Here is a 19,213-nt window from a genome sequence, read left to right on the forward strand (position 1 = left end):
GTTTTAAGGATTTTGTATATATATATATATCATGTAACTGAAGTAAAATAAATCGTCTTCCACATATTCCTCACAGTCTTCATACTACTCAAGCAGTTGTGTTATTTAATCTCCAAACGCTCAGTCTCCAAAATATCATTGGCAGGGACCGTTTATTTGAACTGTATGACATGAGGTCTTTGACATGTAATGATAGTGTGAAAGAATATTTAAACGCCTATTCTAAAATATTCAAAAATATATGTAAAAAGGCCAAAGCACTTCACATATTAAATAAAATAAAAAAATCTGATAATAAAATAAAAACGTTTTGGAATATTATTAATGCCAAAACGGGCAAAATAAAAAGGCATGACGTATCTGACTTTACCATAATAAAGAAAAATAATAAAATAAGTTGTACTAAAGAAATAGCAAAGGAATTTCAAAGCTACTTCGCTAATGTTCCCTTAAAAACTACCGAAAACTTGAATTCGTCATTTTTACTTTCAACTTTTTGCTAAAAAAATCAACACCTTCATGTGATAATTTATTTAATTTTCGGCACATAAATTCCAAAGTCATTGTTAAAACTTTAAAATTAATTAGTAAGAAAAATACTAGAGATATGGGGGAATGTCTGTGAATTTATTTCATAATATAATTGACACAATAGCGCCCTACTTTTTAATATCTGCAGGAGAATTTCCAGTATTAATGAAGGTGAGCAAAATTGTTCCATTATTGAAGGATGGGCATAGAACAGACCTGGTAATTATAGATCTATTTCTGTGCTCCAAGTACTGAGCAAAGTCTTGGAAAAAATTACGCTCAACCAAATGCTCTCCCACTTCAATTTAAATAACATATTGGTAAACGAACAATATTTTTTTATGGAATAGGAGGACACACGATTCACCTGGTGTTAAGTGATCACCACCGCCCACAATCTCTTGCAACACCAGAGGAATCACAGGAGCGTTGCCGGCCTTTAAGGAAGGAGTACGCGCTTTTTTTAAAGGTATCCATGACGTATCGTCGCGCAAAAACCGCACAAGGAAGCTCATTCCACAGCTTTGTAGTACGTGGAAGAAAGCTCCTTGAAAACCGCACTGTGTAGGACCGCCACACATCCAGATGGTGGGGATAATATCCTAACTTGTGGCGTGTCGTGCGAAGGTGGAATTTGGCGGCAGGAATCAGGTTAAACAGCTCTTCGAAACACTCCCCGTGATAAATGCGGTAGAAGACACACAATGAAGCGACAACACTACGCAACGCCAAGTGATCCAGCCGTTCACAGAGCACTAGGTCCCCGACAAATCGAGCTGCTCTACGTTGCACGCGGTCAAATGGGTCGAGCTGATACTGGGGTATGCCAGACCAGAGATGACAGCAATACTCCATGTGTGACCGGACCTGCGCTTTGTACAGCTAGAATGTGGGCCGGCTTGAAGCATTGCCGTGATCTATTTATGACACCCAGCTTCTTGGAACCCAATTTAGCTTTGCACTCCAGATGACCATGGAATTGGCAATTGGCGTTCGAGATTTCGAGACCCAGTATTCCGATACTAGGCGAGGCTTTAAGGGAAGTGTTTTCGAAGAGCGGTGATACGGCAAATGGGGTTTTTTTAGTGGTAAATGCACAAACTTGAGTCTTCTGGGGGTTAAATTGGACAAGGTTCAATTTACCCTATTCCGCCACCTTCTCAAGAGAAGACTCGATAGAAGACACAAGTTTCTCCCGGCACTGGTCAACGGTTTCCCGAGAGAGACCTGCACGGCCCGTGTATACGGCATCACCAGTGCTGTCGTCTGCATAGCAATGTATGTTGGAGGTGTCCAACATATCATTGATATGCAGAAGAAACAGCGTGGGAGATAGCACAGAGCCTTGGGGCACTCCATCATTCACGGGCTTCGGGTTCGAGCAATAACCGTCGACAACGACCTATATGCTGCGCCCAGTGAGGAAGCTGGAGGTCCACTTGCATAAGCTCTCGGGACGCCCAAACGATGGAAGTTTTGAGAGGAGCGCCTTGTGCCAATCAAAGGCCTTCGCTATATCCAGGCTAACTGCCAGGCCGTACTCCTTGCTTTCAATAGCCGCCGTCCATCTATGTGTTAGGTATACCAGTAGATCACCTACCCACCGACCATGGCGAAAGCCGTACTGGCGGTCGTTGATCAACTGGTGTAGGTATACCAAGTGCTGGCAGCTAATTATGCTCTTCATGATTTTAGAGAGCAGGGAGGTAATAGCAATAGGCCTGTAGTTCGCCGAATCCGAACTGTCTCCTTTTTTTTGGATCGGATGGACAAGGGCTGACTTCCATGAGTCAGGGACTACGCCTTTGGAATAGGAGTGCTGGAATAAACGCGTTAGCACCGGCGTCAACTCAGGGGCACACGTTCTAAGCACGATTGGAGAAATGCCATCCGGCTCGCTCGACTTCCTGACGTACAACGAAAACAGAGCTCGCCTAACAGTTTTCTGTCTGAACTGTACTTCAGGCATAGAGCTTTGACACCGCGAGATGGTCGGCGGTGATTTTCCGTTGTCGTCAAGAGTCGAGTTGGAGGCGAAAAGAGCGCGCAGGAGCTCGGCTTTCTCGTTTGGCGTATGGGCCAGGGTGTCTTTCCTCATGTGCAACGGCGGCATGGACGGCTGGTTGAAGTTACCAAGAGCAGCTTTTGACATCGACCAGAACTTGCGTCTTCCAGTCGGGTAATTGGACAGATGCTCGCCGATTTTGACGACGTCAAAGCACGTCACTTCGCACGGGCGATTTGCCGCTTCAAAAATCTGGAGGCATGGTTATATTTCCTCTTTAGAACCATGCAGTTCGGATCCTTTGAGTCCAGCGCCGCAACCCTAGTTGGATACGAATGTTTTTTGCAGTCAGATGCTGCTTTAACTGACGCATCGAACCAGGGATGTGATCTGCCACCGATCGGTACTACAGAGCTTGGTATAAAAATATCCATGCCCTGCAGTATCACATCGGCTACTGCATCGGCGCAGGCACTAGGATCATCTCAAGGGAAACAAACCTTGCCCCAAGGGTAGGATGCAAAAAAGGAACGCATCCTCACCGCACCATCACCTGCTGACTTGTAGTGCCAAACGCGGCTGGTGGTCTACGACGTTGGCGTCGGATAGGCACTATACTCCTGACCTGGCAATGGTCGGGGGTTGGGAGTCATTCCGAGAGGGGCGTCGACAAAGACCAGGTAACTATCGGGATGTGTAGTCAGCAGAAGATCCAATAAGGACGGCGTGTGGCTATCCACACCCGGGAACCGTTGGCGACTCAACCAATTGGTACAGACCATACGTCAATGCGAAACTATGCACAGATCGATGAATAAATTACCTGAAAATATTATAAGTCTATGTGAAAATAAGTTTAAGTTTGTTATTAAACGCATACTATCACAAAAAGCGTATTATAACATAGAAGAATATTTAAATGACAAAAATTATTTGGAACACTAATTGTAATTTAGTGATAAAACAAAATAAATAGATAATAGGTAACAGGTATTATATGTACAGTACCATCGATGACATGTATATTATTTTTATTATTGACATTTATATTGTTATTATTGTTTCATTTATATTTTTACGATAATGTATTAAATTATTCTATTTTATTTATGACGAGGAAAAGTGTATTGTAAATACCTACTTTCAATAAATTGTTTTGATTTGATTTGATTTGCAATGTTGAATTCAAATTCAAATTGAAATATTTTAATTCGAAATAGGATTTAAAATCACTTATTGAACGTCAAAAACTACCACCCATTCCAAAGAGACTGCCTCAGACCTGAGAAGAATGGGCGCAAGAAACTCAGCGGGCTTTTTTTAATGTAAAATATGGATTACAATGTGATATCGTACAATAAACATTTATAATTAAAGATCCTGAGGGTGTTCGCTTCATTCCCAGTCCGTGGTGTCATTAAGAAAATCGTTTATGCTATAGTAACCTTTCCCACACAAACGTTTTTTAACAATTCTTTTAAATGTCGTAACACATTTGATTTGTACATTTTCTGGGATCATATTGTAGAAGCATATACATCGCCCAACAAAAGACTTACTAACTCGACCCAACCAAGTAGTAGGCATAACAAGTTTATGTTTGATCTTCGTGTCAACGTTATGAATGTCACAGTTTCTAGAAAATTCCATAATGTGCTAATGAACATACAGAATATTATCAAAAATGTATTGAGAAGCAGCAGTCAATATGTTTAATTCACTAAATTTTTCTCTTAATGATTCTTTAGGACCTAGGTTATAAATCGCACGAATAGCCCTCTTCTGCAGCACAAAGATGGTATTAATATCGGCCGCAGTGGCTCATAACAATATACTATAGAACATAATACTATGAAAATAGTTCAGCTATCATATAGACATCAGAATGAAACGTAAACATTTCCAATAAGAATCTTATTTATTCGAATACGAGGCTGTAAAATAAATCTACTTTCTAAAATATTAAATTAAGGGGTACAAACATTGTGAACATATTCACTGGTCGAGGGCTCCTCGGGTTATCCTAGCAAACAGTTTAAATTTGTTGATTGTTTGACAAGAGTACCTAGTACCTACCTTTTACATAGAGTATTTCACCAACAGCAGGTGGTTTGTGGTTTAAGGCAACGTACTAGAGCTCGCGATCCTGAGTAAGTAGAACAAAATCCTTAAGCGTTGATTCACAGATTTAACCCGAAAAATATTTTTTGTTCGTAGATTTGCTAAATTCAAATCTATAAGACACACGTAAACTTCGGTGTTTTTTAATAACTTTTCAATAAAAAGTCACTAACCGGTTAAATCTTAACATAACAACAAAAAATTAATATAAAAAATATTTAAATATTTAAAAATCTCGCTTACTTATTTGAAATTAATTTATAATTAATTAGTGGGAAGATTGCAACAATATTTTTATTATTCGTGTTAACTCTGACTGCTCTACCGGGCGTTCCCAATATACACTGGCCTTCAAAAGTAAGTATCACACTTTTAAAATTGGGATAACGTTTTAAGTTCACAAGATATACTTTCGAAATATAAAGGACTCCAAAGAGAATTTAATTTTGTACATAAAAACTTTATAGTCGGTAACCTTCTTTTAAGAATTGGCTGAAAAAAAACTTCAAAAACAAAACCATTCCTTTTTCAAAGTGGACGTTTCCGAAGAACAATTTTACTATACACATTTTTCTTTCTGTTTTAAATTTTTTTCAAGATCGATGGGTCTTGTTATATAAATTTATGCTAAAAAGCACATAACATTTATTTATCATGCCTCTTTCAGTTGAAGAATGTGCTAGGATCATGGCTTTTCTGGAACTAGGCATCAGTATGCGTCGCACTGCAAGAATGGTGGGTGTGACGGTACGAACGGTCCAGAAGGTAAAGCGAAGGTACGAAGGACTGGACACCATCTGAGGAGACCTTGTAATGGCAGACCCAGGTGTACCAGTGCCCGAGAAGATCATTATATTATTTCCACTGTGTTAAGTAATCGCCACCGAAATGCAGTTGAAGTCCAGCAACAGCTACTTCAGACCCGGAGGGACTACATTAGTGACAGTACAGTGAGAAAAAGACTTGCTGTAGCAAATTTGAAACCCCGAAGACCAGCGAGTGGCCCAAAACTCGAGAGACAGCATCGAGTAGCGAGACTGCGATACGCCCGTGAACACATGCAGTGGGATGAAGAAGAATGGTCAAGAATTTTGTTTGCAGATGATTCTCCCTTTACACTTCTGATGGAAGGCGAAGTGCTTACAGGCGACCTGGTGAGCGATACCTTCAAGCCTGCATCTCAGAAAGAGGCCAATACGGTGGAGGCAGTGTACATGTATGGGCTGGCTTATCTTCAGAAGGTCGCACAGAGCTAGTAGCCATAGAAAATGGCACCCTTACTGGGCAAAGATATGCTCAAGAGATTCTCAATGAGTATGCAGGGCCGTATTTAGCAAATATGGGTGATGGATCGATACTGATGCATGATAATGCCACACACGGCTCATATCGTACAAGAGTATATTCAGGAGGTCGGTATCAGCGTGATGGCTTGGCCATCAAGAAGTCCTGATCTCAACTTTATTGAACACGCCTGGGATGAGCTTGGGAGGCTAGTCAGAAATCGCAGACCACCACCTACTACCCTCAGGGCACTAAAGCAGGCCCTGGTAGAAGAATGGGAGAATATTCCCCAACATCGGCTCCGAAACCCAGTGTTCAGTATGCCAAACCGGCTTGAAGCTGTAATCAGAACTCGAGGAGGCAATACCAGTTATTAAAAATTAAATAACATGTAATACATTTTTATTGAATTTTTCACACTAAACTATATATATATAATATTATATATGTATATATATATATAATATTATTATATATATTATATATATATAATATTATTATATATATTATATATATATATACATATATATACATATATATTAGGGCGTAGTGCTGATACGGTGCTATGACGTCAATAACAGAACTTATTATTTTTACAGATATGGCCCATATATCAGCAGTTTTTTTTCATTTCTAAAGATCTGAAAGTTTTAATTATTTCTGCTGGGCTAACAACACTGCATTTGAAATTTTGTTCAACATTTTCCAAAATAAGTGACTTGGCAACACTGGTGGAGGAGACAAGGGTTCTTGGTCTATGGACTTGCATCCCGTTACTTCCTGCTCAGAGTGGATTTTTGTATTGTTTATTATTAGATTATATACAAACTTGCAGTCTTTCGCTCTTCCAGATTCCCAGTTAATAACTTTCCAAGTCATTTTTATTTTATTTGAAGCATTTTTTAATTACTTATATTGAAAAAACATAATTAGGTCTTGGAGTAAATATATAAACTATATTTTTCTAATTCCGCACCTAGGATACAAAACTAAACTTTGATCCTAGTACATTTTGTTATCTGTGCTACACTTACGCATCATTGGCAGGTTTCTGTGACCAACTGCTCAGTATATTTTAAATAGTTAGGTATATTGAAGTTTTATACATCTCTCTCGCTTGTAGTGGTACAAAATAAAAGAGATCGATATAGAGCCGGTTGATGTTTTCGTGTCAGCCTTGTGCCCATTTACGAATAGGTAAAATCCGCCATCTTAACAGTGAATTCAGGATTCTTCTGACTTTTAGCGGACCTCTAGTGAATTTCTAAAGACAATTTAGTATTAAATTGACTTACTTTTTCCTAATAATAAACATAGGTTTGGTATCATAGCTGATTCGTCTTATAGAAACCGTTTGCCGTATCCCATAAATTAAAACGCCGAATTCGTATATCGTTGCTAGTGTTTATGTGACAGAAGATAATAAGCTTTCTAATAGTTTTTTGCGTGTCTATTTCCGTTTTCCATCTCGACGCCTGTTAACATATTACGTGAAAGTGAAGTAATTCCTGAAGTTGAGCTTTTTTAGGAATTTCTATGTATTTTCGTTTTTAAAAATGCGGTTGGCTGGGCGTAGTTGCGGTTCTTTGAAGTATTGAACTTGGAGGATTAGGTCTCTGATTTCGGGCCAGGTTGAATGGTTCTAGTGTGAGGCCGCGTAGAATGCGATCGGTGAAGCTTCGCTAGCATTGTGTTTGAATTTATCTCACAAAGATGTCCACGACAATGAGACCTACGCTGCAGACGGTGCCAGAATCGCTGCCAGCCGATCATGTCACGGCTTCACCAGCTGCTGTCACGACCACCACTGCAGCACCTTCCCAATCGAGGCATCCACGGCCCATATTCAAGGTAAGTGCATTTATTTACTTCTGAATTCAACAAAAGCTTACTGTTCTGTATATAATTAGTTATTTATTATTACAAATATTGAACTTTGTGTGAAATGTTGCTTTGAAATTATCAGTAAGTAAGCATTTGATGAAATGTTTGATTCCACAATCATTGTCCAAATAACTCTATGTGAGCTGATGGCATGCATATTTTAGCAGTTGTAAAGGAATATGGGTTAAAACAGGCTTAAATAATTTTATCATTGTTATTGATTAGTTATTCCAATATTATGTTCAACATTAAGATTTTATTAGCATTTAAAAATCTTGTAAATAATTATTTATTGAACAGATTTCATACTTGAATTGACTATATAAATATTAATTTTCAATATTTGATGAATTAAACAAAAAGTAATTTCGAGTAACAAGTAACAACTTAAATTATTTAAAAATTTAAACTAAAGTGAATTACAAAGATAATGAATAACTCAACTAAATTTAATAAATCTAGAATAGAAAGCTGTGCATTGTTGCATGCTACTTAGTAATGAATTTAAACAGCATTACTGGATAACTATGTAGTAGCTGTGGAAGTAGACTATTTAATAATTTTCCAATTTCTTAATCTGCAACTACACATTGAGGACATATTTATTTAACAAAGTTTTATTTAACTTCTGTTTTAGGACTGAGACTTTAATTGATTATTTTTTATTATAATCATTATTATTAGGTATTTCCAAATGTGATATATATATATATATATATATATTTGATGCTGTCTAAAATGTTACAAAATTTATTATAAGTAAAAACATTCAAATATTACTAGTATTATTAATATTACTAATACTAATAACACATTATTTTAAAATAGTAAACTGGTCAGAAACAGTCTCATTATTGATACAATCACATTCAAATATTTTTACTCAGAATAGGATAAAATCAATTTTTGAACTACAAATGTAGCAATCAAAAAGATGTTCATCAAGCTGGAATAGAAAAGTCTCTGTTATTCAAAATAGAAATAATTTATTTAATAGCATGTCTTTCCATTCTCGAGGTGTGTATAATTTAAAAAGTAATTTATGACATAGTAACCTTTACAAACAAAAATCAAATATTTTTGTCACATATACATACTTTGAGTTTAATTTCACGCAATGTTTTCAAATTTACTATTTTAGAATGCCTAACCCTTGTAAATCAGTGTTTCTTGGCTATTTCTGAAATCAACAAGACATAATGAATTGACTCATCATTGTTACAAAAAAAATGTATAAAAAAGATTTAAATATTGACAACACTTGTTAAACATATTTGGTACAATGATTGAGGAAACATTGCTCACACTAGCTTTCAGCTCTGGTTTCTGTCAATACACAATATTATTGTGCTTAATGTGAAAGTTATAATTATTTTGTGTTGGATATTGCCACTGTGATGTCATTTGTTTGTTTTGGTCCAGTTAATAATGCTTTATTAAGGTGAGACCAATTTTTTTTACTATAACAGGTTTGTATATACATTTATGAATGATGTAATTTATATTTGTAACAAAAACTGAATAATATATGCAGAACAAAACAATGTTTTGTTTGAGAATAAAAAAGTTAAAACACCTCAATATAAGTAATAAGTACAGTAACATCAGTGTAATAATTAGCTATAGGACATGCCTAAACACATTTAAACATGCCCTCATATTTCCGTACCAAAAATGTTGAGCCAGCCTTCTGGAGCTATACTTTAATTAGCTTCATGGAGTAGCTGGCAACACTGGCTCTTGACCTCTTGGTGTTGTGGATGTTTATGAGCAGCTTGTATTTTACTTTTTATCATGTGAGCCTGTTGCTCATTACAATACTAGATAAAAATGGTCTTCTCAATATAATATATTTATATTAGGGGGGTTGACAGCCATAATACAGAGTTAAATGTTAATAAGTAAAAGCCAATTTTGAGCCTCCACAAGTAGAAAATCAACTAAAAATAACAATGCTTCATAATTAAATTGCAAGATTTATTACATATAAACTGGATTATATACAATACAATCCTATATATCCTAAATAGCTAGTTACAATAAGCAAAAAATCTTTTAACTGATCGCATATCAGAGCAGAATAAGTCAATATTATCCAAGTGTTTTAAATTATTGAAAATATTTAAAGTGACAATTGCATTCAATCTGTAATTGGAATGGCCACATGGGACACTGAGAAGGTTTCTTTTCCAAGAGTGCTGGTATGGTACATATAAACTAACTTTGGAATGGAGGTATGGACAATTAATTTTAGATTGAGCTATCATCAATAATGTGACATCAACAATGTTTCTACATAATGAGAGTGGTACTAGATGTAAATGTTTACAACGGTTTTCATAACATGTATCAGGTATTTTAAAATTATATCAAAGGTATTTTGTAAATTTACATTGAATATTTTGTAGTCTATCTTTGTATTTATTGTATTTAGGGTTCCAGGATTGACTACATTGAGGAGGGATTCTATGTGTTTTAAATAATAGTATTATGTCGTACTACAGTGAGTAATATGTGTTTATGTCTGTACTCACAGACCATTCAAACTATGCTATGGTAAATGGTAATACTTATGTTAATCTATTGCCAAAATATATGTTTTTTTTTATGGTTACATACTTATTGCTTGATAGAAGGGCTAGTTGCGCTTGTTAACAAATCAGTTCTAAATTGTGTTTTTTATGTATATTGCCATATGAATAAACACTGTAATTTAAATATACATAACAATGGGGAAAACAGTTTCCTAAGCTTTTAACATTCTGTTTAAAATTGTTGATTCACTATTATCATAGCCCAAACATAAAAAATTAACACTAATTGCTAAAAAATATATTTTTAGCTATATTTGTCTCTTTCTAATTTAAAATGAAGTTTTTCAGAAAGGGATAAAGCTTTTTGATAGCAGAAATAGTAAATGCCAATAATATGAATTCCCATCAATAAAAAAGTATCACTCTTTGACAAAATCAATAATCCCTAAAAACAATAAAGAATTTACACATTATATCGCAACATCTTGTTAAAGTTTTTCCGATGTCTTTTGCTGTGTCAATGACAGTCCCCCACCAGGGTAGCTTTGGAGAGAGAGAGTTACAGTGTAGGGCTTGCCTCAGTATGTGGTTGGGATCCCTCCAGAGTGTGTGGCCTATCCAGCTCCATTTGCAGCATTTTATCTGTTGGTTGATGTTGTGGGGTGTCATGACAGTGTTGGCAATGTTTATTGATGTATATTTTGTCAGGACAGTGAATATCTATCCTGATATTGTGAAGGCATAGGTCAATATATACCTGAAGTTAATATGAGATGGTCTTGGTGACTTTTCACTTCTCACATCTATACAGTAATACAGTCTTTACATTTGACTGGAATATCTGGAGCTTAGATCTCCGTGTCTGTTACCGTGATTGCTGTATGGCAATCTTTACGTATTCAAGCCATGCGAAGGTTGCCCCCCTGATTTGGTGATCCGTGAGTGCCATCACTTCACAAAACAGTAAAGTAACAAGGGGTTATTATACAATAGCTCAAGTTTTCAGAATTGGAATTCGGTTTGGTATTGCTCTTCAGATGACACTGAATGGCAATCAATTTCATTTAAATAATGACTGTACAGGATCTTTTAGGGACATTATATTGAAGCTGGAATGATATTGCTGGCTGTTTAAATCAATTGCAATTCATCAATACTTACTACTTATAGATATTATAAAATAAACTTTGCTGATTGTATCTTGTTATAAGGCCATGCAGGCATATGAACATTGAATATTATAAGCCATTATAGCTTAGTTTAATGAAAAATTATATAAATTTAATATAAATATTTCTAAATCATTAATTAAAATTAAAGAAGTGAATGAACTTCCTTTAGTGGCATGTATTGTATGTATTTCACATTTACCAGTGAGAGGCTCCTTTGCACAGGATACTGGCTAGATTATGGGTACCACGACGGCGCCTATATCTGCCGACAAACTGTAATATGTAAACATTATTGTGTTTCGATAAGAAGGGCGTCGTAGCTAGTGAAATTACTGGGCAAATGAGACTTCACATCTTGTCTCAAAGTGACGAGCGCAGTTGTAGTGCCGCTCAGAATTATTGGGTTTTCAAGAATCTTGAGCGGCATTGTAATGGACGTATTAATTACCATAGTTGAAAGTCCTGCTCGCCTCGTCCCGAAATATTGCAATACATGGAATACTGTGTATTATAATTATTTTATTTAATACCGTTAATCAATTTAGCAGTTAGAAGGAGCAGCATCCTCTTTCCTACCCGAGACATCCTTGGTCATACCCTATTATAATAAAGCAGCCCCCCTGAAAACGGATTAGCTAAAATAATAATACAAATGGAAATTTTATACAAAAACTAACGTAAAAACACAGTTATATACAGGCCTGTCACATTACACAATATCAGTTGCACGTGTTTTTGTTCTCATGTCACAACGCGACCTTGTTTCCTGCTGTAATACATATGGTGCTCCCACATTGCCGTTATAAAATGTTTGTAAACATTTTATAACACCAAAACATTTACTAACAAATGTTAACAATTGTTGCACTTTGTTAGAAACTGTTACATGTTATAAGTGCTCCTACATTGATGGAAAATGTTTAAACATTTTATAACATCTAGTATTGGCTCGCAGTTTGGTTTCGCCTTCTGAGGGCTGAGGACGTCTACACGAAAATGGAAGAAGATTTGCTCATTGGAATAGCTTTTATTTTTTGTTTAAAAAAGAAGAAAAAGCGCTCTTATTGGATGCGCCAAACGCTAAAAGCTAGAGGAAAATATAGTGCCACAGACTATCTCAAGGATTTAGGTATTGATGGTTGCTTAAAAGATTTTATAAGAATGAACAGTTCCGAATTTGAATATCTACAAAATTTAATTGGGGCAAAAATAGGCAAACGAGACACTACATTTAGAAAATCTGTAAGTGTGACGGAAAGACTTGCGGTAACGTTAAGATTTTTGGCAACTGGTAGCAGTTATAAAAGTCTTGGAAATGTGTTCAAGTTGTCAGACCAAGTGATATCTATTATCGTACCAGAAGTGTGCGAGGCTCTCAATGAGGTTTTAAAGGAATACATACAGGTAAGTCAAACAACATTTTTAATTATTTTTTTATTTACTTTTAATATGATCTAATCTAATCATACTTTAGGTAGGTACCTATCTTACCTTACTAATAATTTTTTTAATACTTAACAAACCAAACATGTATTTTTTAATTTTTGATTGATTCCAACAAATCGTTTAATGATTGGGTCGAATCTTGGCTTGATTCCGATAAATTAGACGGACTCTGTGTTCTTGCGCTGGTACGAGTATGTGTCCTGGAGTTATCCGAAGAACTGGTTTCAAATGAAGCCGAGGGACTCGGTGCGGTGTAGTATCCTCTCGAGCTACAGTCAGCATTATTTTCCGAAAAAGTGGATAGATTTGGTTCAGAGTTGTATCCCCAGGAACTACTAGCGGTTGGGTCTGTAAAGGTTGTTGGAAAATCATATTGTCCCATTGTCGCATTGTACAAAATATTGTTAATGTGATGTTGAGCAGTATTCTTAGCATGACTGTTTTTTATTTGTTTCAGTTTCATCGAGACATACTCTCCAAATGCGTCATTTTCATCCCTGCTTTTTCTAGATTCGTACATTCTTTGTAAAATATTTACAGCTTCTTGTTGTGTTGGATCTTGTTCTACTTCAGGCCGTCTTCTTTTCCGAAATGGTTTTGGGGTGGCGAAAGGCGTGCCCGTAGTTTCATCAGTGACAGTATTTCCTGTTTCGTTCAAACTGAGAGTGTTTTCTGAAGCAATTCTGTTTTCTTCGTTACCCTGAAAGAATAGAACTAAACGATAATTTCAAGTTATAGGCGCGTCAAATTAGCTAAAATTGTAAAAAAATCTATAACCGCGATTTTCTTTTTCTATTACTTAACAACCCTTAACTGAAATCATATTTTTTTATAGTGTATTCTATTAATATTTCATACTTAATAAAAATATCCAATAAAATTTGTTAGAATAACGAGTTATAAATTTATTTTTCGCGCCTATTTCTTAATCTTCTATTTTTGTTCCAGATACCAACAACACCTCAAGAGTGGCTACACGTGGCAAATTCATTTGAAGAAAAATGGAATTTCCCAAATTGCTTAGGAAGTATCGATGGAAAGCACGTAGCCATACAAAAGCCAATTGATAGCGGCAGTGAATATTACAACTATAAAGGATTTTACAGCGTTGTACTTTTAGCGATAGTGGACGCAGAATACAACTTTCTGTACGTGAATATTGGCTGCCAAGGACGCATAAGTGATGGCGGAGTTTTCGCAAACACAAAATTTCGAAATAAAATTAACGACAATAGTTTAAAAATACCCAGTGACAGCTCACTACCAGGCAGAAACAAACCTCTTCCTTATGTGTTCGTAACAGATGATGCGTTCCCTTTACAAAAACACTTATTAAAACCTTTTCCAGGACCACAGGATAGCAATTCTAAGGAAAGAATCTTCAGTTATAGACTGAGTCGTGCGAGGAGAACAGTAGAGAACGCATTTGGGATTTTGTCAGCCAGATTTAGAGTTTTACGAACTACAATATTATTAGATCCAGAAAAAACTACTACTTTAATTATGACATGCGTGCTACTGCATAATTTTATAAGAAAAACTGAATCGAGCATGATTTACGCTCCATCTCAATACTATGATGGAGATGACATAGTAACTGGTACACGTATCGATGGACAATGGAGATTAGAACAGCAGCAATTAACACCACTTGAAGCATGTGAATCCCTGACAGATGATGGGAAAGAAATAAGAAAAGAATTCGCAGAATATTTTTCAAATGAAGGGTTTTTGGACTGGGCATCTAAATATTATTAAAAGACGTTAAAATAAAACTCACCTGCAACCCTCCATCGACAGTTAAACTTGGAATATTTTTGCCTTTAAGGAACATGAGTTTTTTAAATGCAAACCATTTACTTGACTCATTAGCTCCTGCACCAGATTTATTAGATTTACATTCTCGGTTAAATTGACCTACGAGTGATCGAATCTTTTTTTCAATTACTTTTTTATCCATATTAAATTCACTGGCAATTTCCATCCAAGCATCGTGTTTTTTATTTCGGTCTTTGTAGCTCTCTGACATCGTGTTCCATAGTACTTCTCTTGCTTGAAACATTTCAATCAGTTTGTAAACATCATCGTTATTCCAATTACCGGACATATTTTATTGCTTGGCGCACGCGCAACCACTAATACACACGCACAGCGATGCACGCTGACACAAAGGAACTGACAAGCGAGACACCACGCGCAGCGACCTGCGTACTCTAACCCCCACCGCACCGCACCGCCTATCCCGCCATCACCCTTATAAAATGTTTACAAACAAAAGATAACACATTTTACTAACATTACTAAACATTTTCTAACATGAAAATTTATTTGTGATTAAATGTTTGCTAACAAATGTTTACTAACGTTATTAAACATTTTCTAACGGCAATGTGGGAGCACCAATACTGAATTTTTTTTTATTTAATAATTACTTCTATCCGGTAACATCCTTTAGAATATTTTTCTAACACTCCTTGCTTATTTTTAAACTAAACGTCGAGACTGCGTTCTTAGTATTTAGATGCATTATTTTTTATTATTTTTATTTGCTAGCTGCTTCCACGACGCGGACGTCTAAACAGCGTCATAAATACATGTAGAGTAGATAAAATGTAGCCTTTATGTTGTCCCGGCGTATACTTTATATCTAGCCTAGTCGGTCGAGTACGTATGTACCTACGTATGTACAGAGGTTAGCGTTCACGTAAAACAGACAGACGGACAATGTTTATTAATTTGTCGTTTGTGTTCAGTTACACTCCATTTATCACAATCGGTTTTTGGAATAAATAACCAATGGACAGACACATCGACTGTACAGTTTAATGATAGTATATAGGTAGATATATAATATGGCATCTACAGCAGTTGCACCTGATACATACATAAATGATAGATGACAAAATACAAGAAATCATCTTTTTAATTTTTTTTTGCGAAAATCTCTGATGTCCTCAAGTTTAATATATATTCGTATACACGTGAAGAAATTATTATTGTATTTTTATTGAATTTGGAACACATAATGTCGTCAGTTATTTGTAGAGATCTTCTTTAACAATTACAAATCTGTACATCTTCTAAAGCTTCATTTATTTATGTTTTATATAGAACACGTATTTTTGCGTTAAAACTGCATTTTCGTCGTATGTCACTTGATTCGATCTATTTATATGTATATGTATATATGTTGGCCTTGTAAAAGCATTAGTATTAAAAATACTAAAGAGTTAATGCTAAGCGTCACTGACTCTTTACCATTTGTCAATCAAAATCTTTATATTACTCTATGGTTATAACTGACTTGAAAAATGGTCTAGGAATCAGAATTTTGAATCGATTTTAATGATAACTTTTTTCATTAGCTCTGTATATCTCATAGGTAGCCGTACCTTCTTAAATAGTATGCGGGTACGAATAATTAACTGTGAAAGAATTGTGAACTATTTTGATGAAAATAAATATCTTATTATATATTTTTCTTTATATATTATATAAATATTATAACGTGGACACTATTAAGCAACAAATACTATGGCCCGACCTCATGATTCCATAGCATTCAAATAGATATACAGAATGATTCTGATTATTGCAATCATTTAAAATATGTAATTAGGCATAAGATGATGGCTATAAAATATGAAAATATATGCTTTGTAATCGACTTTCGCAATTATTGTGGGTGCATAAAAATTAGTGACGTAACTGCCGGAGTGAGCTTACGTGTAGGCGCGGGCGGCACGGAAATAGAAATACAATCAATAGGAGATGACTCGGACTAGTATTATTTTACTAATGTACACAGTAACTACACAGAAATATATAACAAAATGCAAAATACCATCCTCACATTCCGAATGGGTCCGCCACACTTTGCACCTTACGTGGCTCATTGCTATGCTCCTCACGCTACCGCGATGTTGCCTTCTATGCCAACACACTAGGCGCGCATAAGACTGGGAGCGGTTAATGTATTTCGCAGCTCCATAACGAACTAAGCCGATCTTTTAGTTCGTAAGTTCCTTTTTCGGGTCCTAGATAGATCGTTCGCCCGATGCGGATTTACTACCCTTTATGAAAAGATTTGCATGACAGATGATATTATGTCGTGTCTTCGAATTCGAAAAATGATCCGTACACAGATTATTAATATCATGAAGCATCCAAAGAATTGAGAATGAACTAAAGAACTAAGGACCGAAGGATAACGGAAATAGTACGCGTAGTTTGTTAGTGGGAGCACTCTTTCGAACTGGTTCGTTCGCAAACTACACAAGCCTAACACATTGTTCCTTTAGTAATAGGGAGGGGTGGGCACGCCGAGGATCATGATGTCCGGCATGACGAGAATTGTTGCCATACTACGTCCCTGCCTTCATTCGTCGCTATTCGTCGAGTGTGTGGCAGGCCCATTATAAGTTAGTCACAAGAGGATATACTATAATTATCACAATCGGAACTGAATCGTCAATTTGTGTCACTAGAACACAAAATTAACTTTTTGACATAAGATGGCTTCGACCCTATTCTGGTTTTGTTACGAAAATATAATTAGTAGGTACCAAAAATAAGAGTACAAGAAGCTAGAGAGGTCTGTCTGTGGATCGAGAATGGGGAATATTTTGGATGCCGCTCGAGACTCTACGTCGATACTCGAGGGAACGGGAGTGCGAGAGTGAGATCGGTGCGCTTATGTTCCTTCCTCTCGCCTTGGTGTCGCTTCGTTCGTGTCGGTATTCGGGCGCGAGTCATAAGACCCGAGGTGGCGAGGCGAGACAATCAAGCTCACTCTCGCGCTCGCTCGTTTTGTTGTTGACTACTGAGAGTAAGGACGCGTGACATTTTCTATCATGACAGAGTGAAGTAACGATTTGTGCAACACTTTAATTATATCAAAAGGAACCAAATCATTTGGAATTAGCTAACGCAGTCACTTGAACCATGTGCGTCTTGTAGTAGACATAGCAGGAAACTTACCAAGTCCTCTGAGACACAAGTATCATTGACTGGTCTTTCAGTGTATATCTGTATAAACCAAATGATTGACGTTAAATGCATCATGCAGGTTACCGTGACCCGGACCGAAGTGGGTTATCATAAAAACTGATATTGTATTCCGCGTACCGGTCCCTACTCAGCGCCTTGTAGGGTTGATGAAAGTCGCGAAAGTTGTCCCCGTAGAGCCGAACGATGTATCTTACTCGATATGTGTCGGCTAACAAGTTGTACATATATCGGCTCTTAAGCTCATGGCCCAACCACTATATTATTTCAACCTTATAAAAGATACAAGCGACCCACCTGGCTACGTACGGGTGCAATTGTCGCGCTGAAAAGCACGTTTTGTCTTTAAAAAAATTCAATTAATGCTGTAATGCTTAAAATCGCCTCGTAAATATGCCATTATTTCTCGTAAAAAGTGAAGGATATTATTTTATTCCTGTATGCCTAACAGCTAGACGTATACCATTGCGCACTTTTATGTAGACCTTTTTAAGGTGTACATATCTTCAGTTTCAGGGTTCAACCAGCAATGTAACCGCAAATATTTTGTTTATTTCCAACATCACATTAGAAACATCTAGAATTATTAGTGTTTCACCACTATGTTATGCATGTTTTATACATATTAACCTTCCTCTTGAACCACTCTATCTATTAAAAGAAACCACATCAAAATCTGTTGCGTAGTTTTAAAGATCTAAGCTATACATAGGGACAGACAGCGGGAAACAACTTTGTTTTTCACCATGTAGGTGATTATAATCTGATATGCGTGAATGGAAATTATAACTTAATCAGTTAAAAGTAATAAGAAAAAGTCTTAGAACTCAATTCAAACGCGCCATCTACTATGAAAAGTTGTACCTAAAACTTAACCATCCAATGACTCCACTTTCACTCCTACTATTACATCATACTAAAACTACTGTGAAAGGATTCTATATGATAAATATAACTCATTTTATAAATTGTATACTGATTGATCTAAAGATGTGTCGGGTTAATAAACATAATGCACAATGAGCTGATTGCAATATCTGAATGCCTGTCTTATATATTGTCACTCGAATGTGATAAGTTTGTGATTTTATCTGACTCAAAGAGCGCCCTTCTACATTTAGCTCGGCTAACCTCGAATATTCGAGGATACCCGATAAGCCTATGACATTTTAGAATCCATATGCGAAATTAGAAATAAAAATAAAGCCGGCAACGAGGAAGCAGATACG

At 36.2% G+C, this 19,213-nt stretch overlaps 3 protein-coding genes across 3 annotated transcripts in view; 2 read left to right on the forward strand and 1 right to left on the reverse strand.

Annotated features, from left to right (window-relative positions):
* Window positions 1-7,138: 7,138 nt before the first annotated feature.
* The window catches only part of LOC126972183 (serine/threonine-protein kinase MARK2-like), a 184,161-nt gene continuing 172,086 nt past the window's right edge, over window positions 7,139-19,213 (forward strand). The window contains exon 1 of the mRNA XM_050818873.1: window positions 7,139-7,792. Within this exon, the coding sequence (XP_050674830.1) occupies window positions 7,655-7,792 (138 nt within the window). The 5' untranslated portion in view covers window positions 7,139-7,654. The remainder of the gene's footprint in view (window positions 7,793-19,213) is intronic.
* LOC126972338 (putative nuclease HARBI1) lies at window positions 12,315-14,965 on the forward strand. The gene is made up of 2 exons (XM_050819020.1): window positions 12,315-12,935; window positions 13,926-14,965. Exons 1-2 carry the CDS (start codon window positions 12,528-12,530, stop codon window positions 14,733-14,735), a joined length of 1,218 nt encoding a protein of 405 aa, XP_050674977.1. The 5' UTR covers window positions 12,315-12,527; the 3' UTR covers window positions 14,736-14,965.
* Window positions 12,951-15,084, reverse strand: LOC126972353 (uncharacterized). The gene is made up of 2 exons (XM_050819045.1): window positions 14,758-15,084; window positions 12,951-13,677 (listed from the first exon to the last, which is right to left on the reverse strand). Exons 1-2 carry the CDS (start codon window positions 15,082-15,084, stop codon window positions 13,069-13,071), a joined length of 936 nt encoding a protein of 311 aa, XP_050675002.1. The 3' UTR covers window positions 12,951-13,068.

This window comes from Leptidea sinapis, chromosome 2 (genome assembly GCF_905404315.1).
Source record: "Leptidea sinapis chromosome 2, ilLepSina1.1, whole genome shotgun sequence".
NCBI lineage: Eukaryota > Metazoa > Arthropoda > Insecta > Lepidoptera > Pieridae > Leptidea > Leptidea sinapis.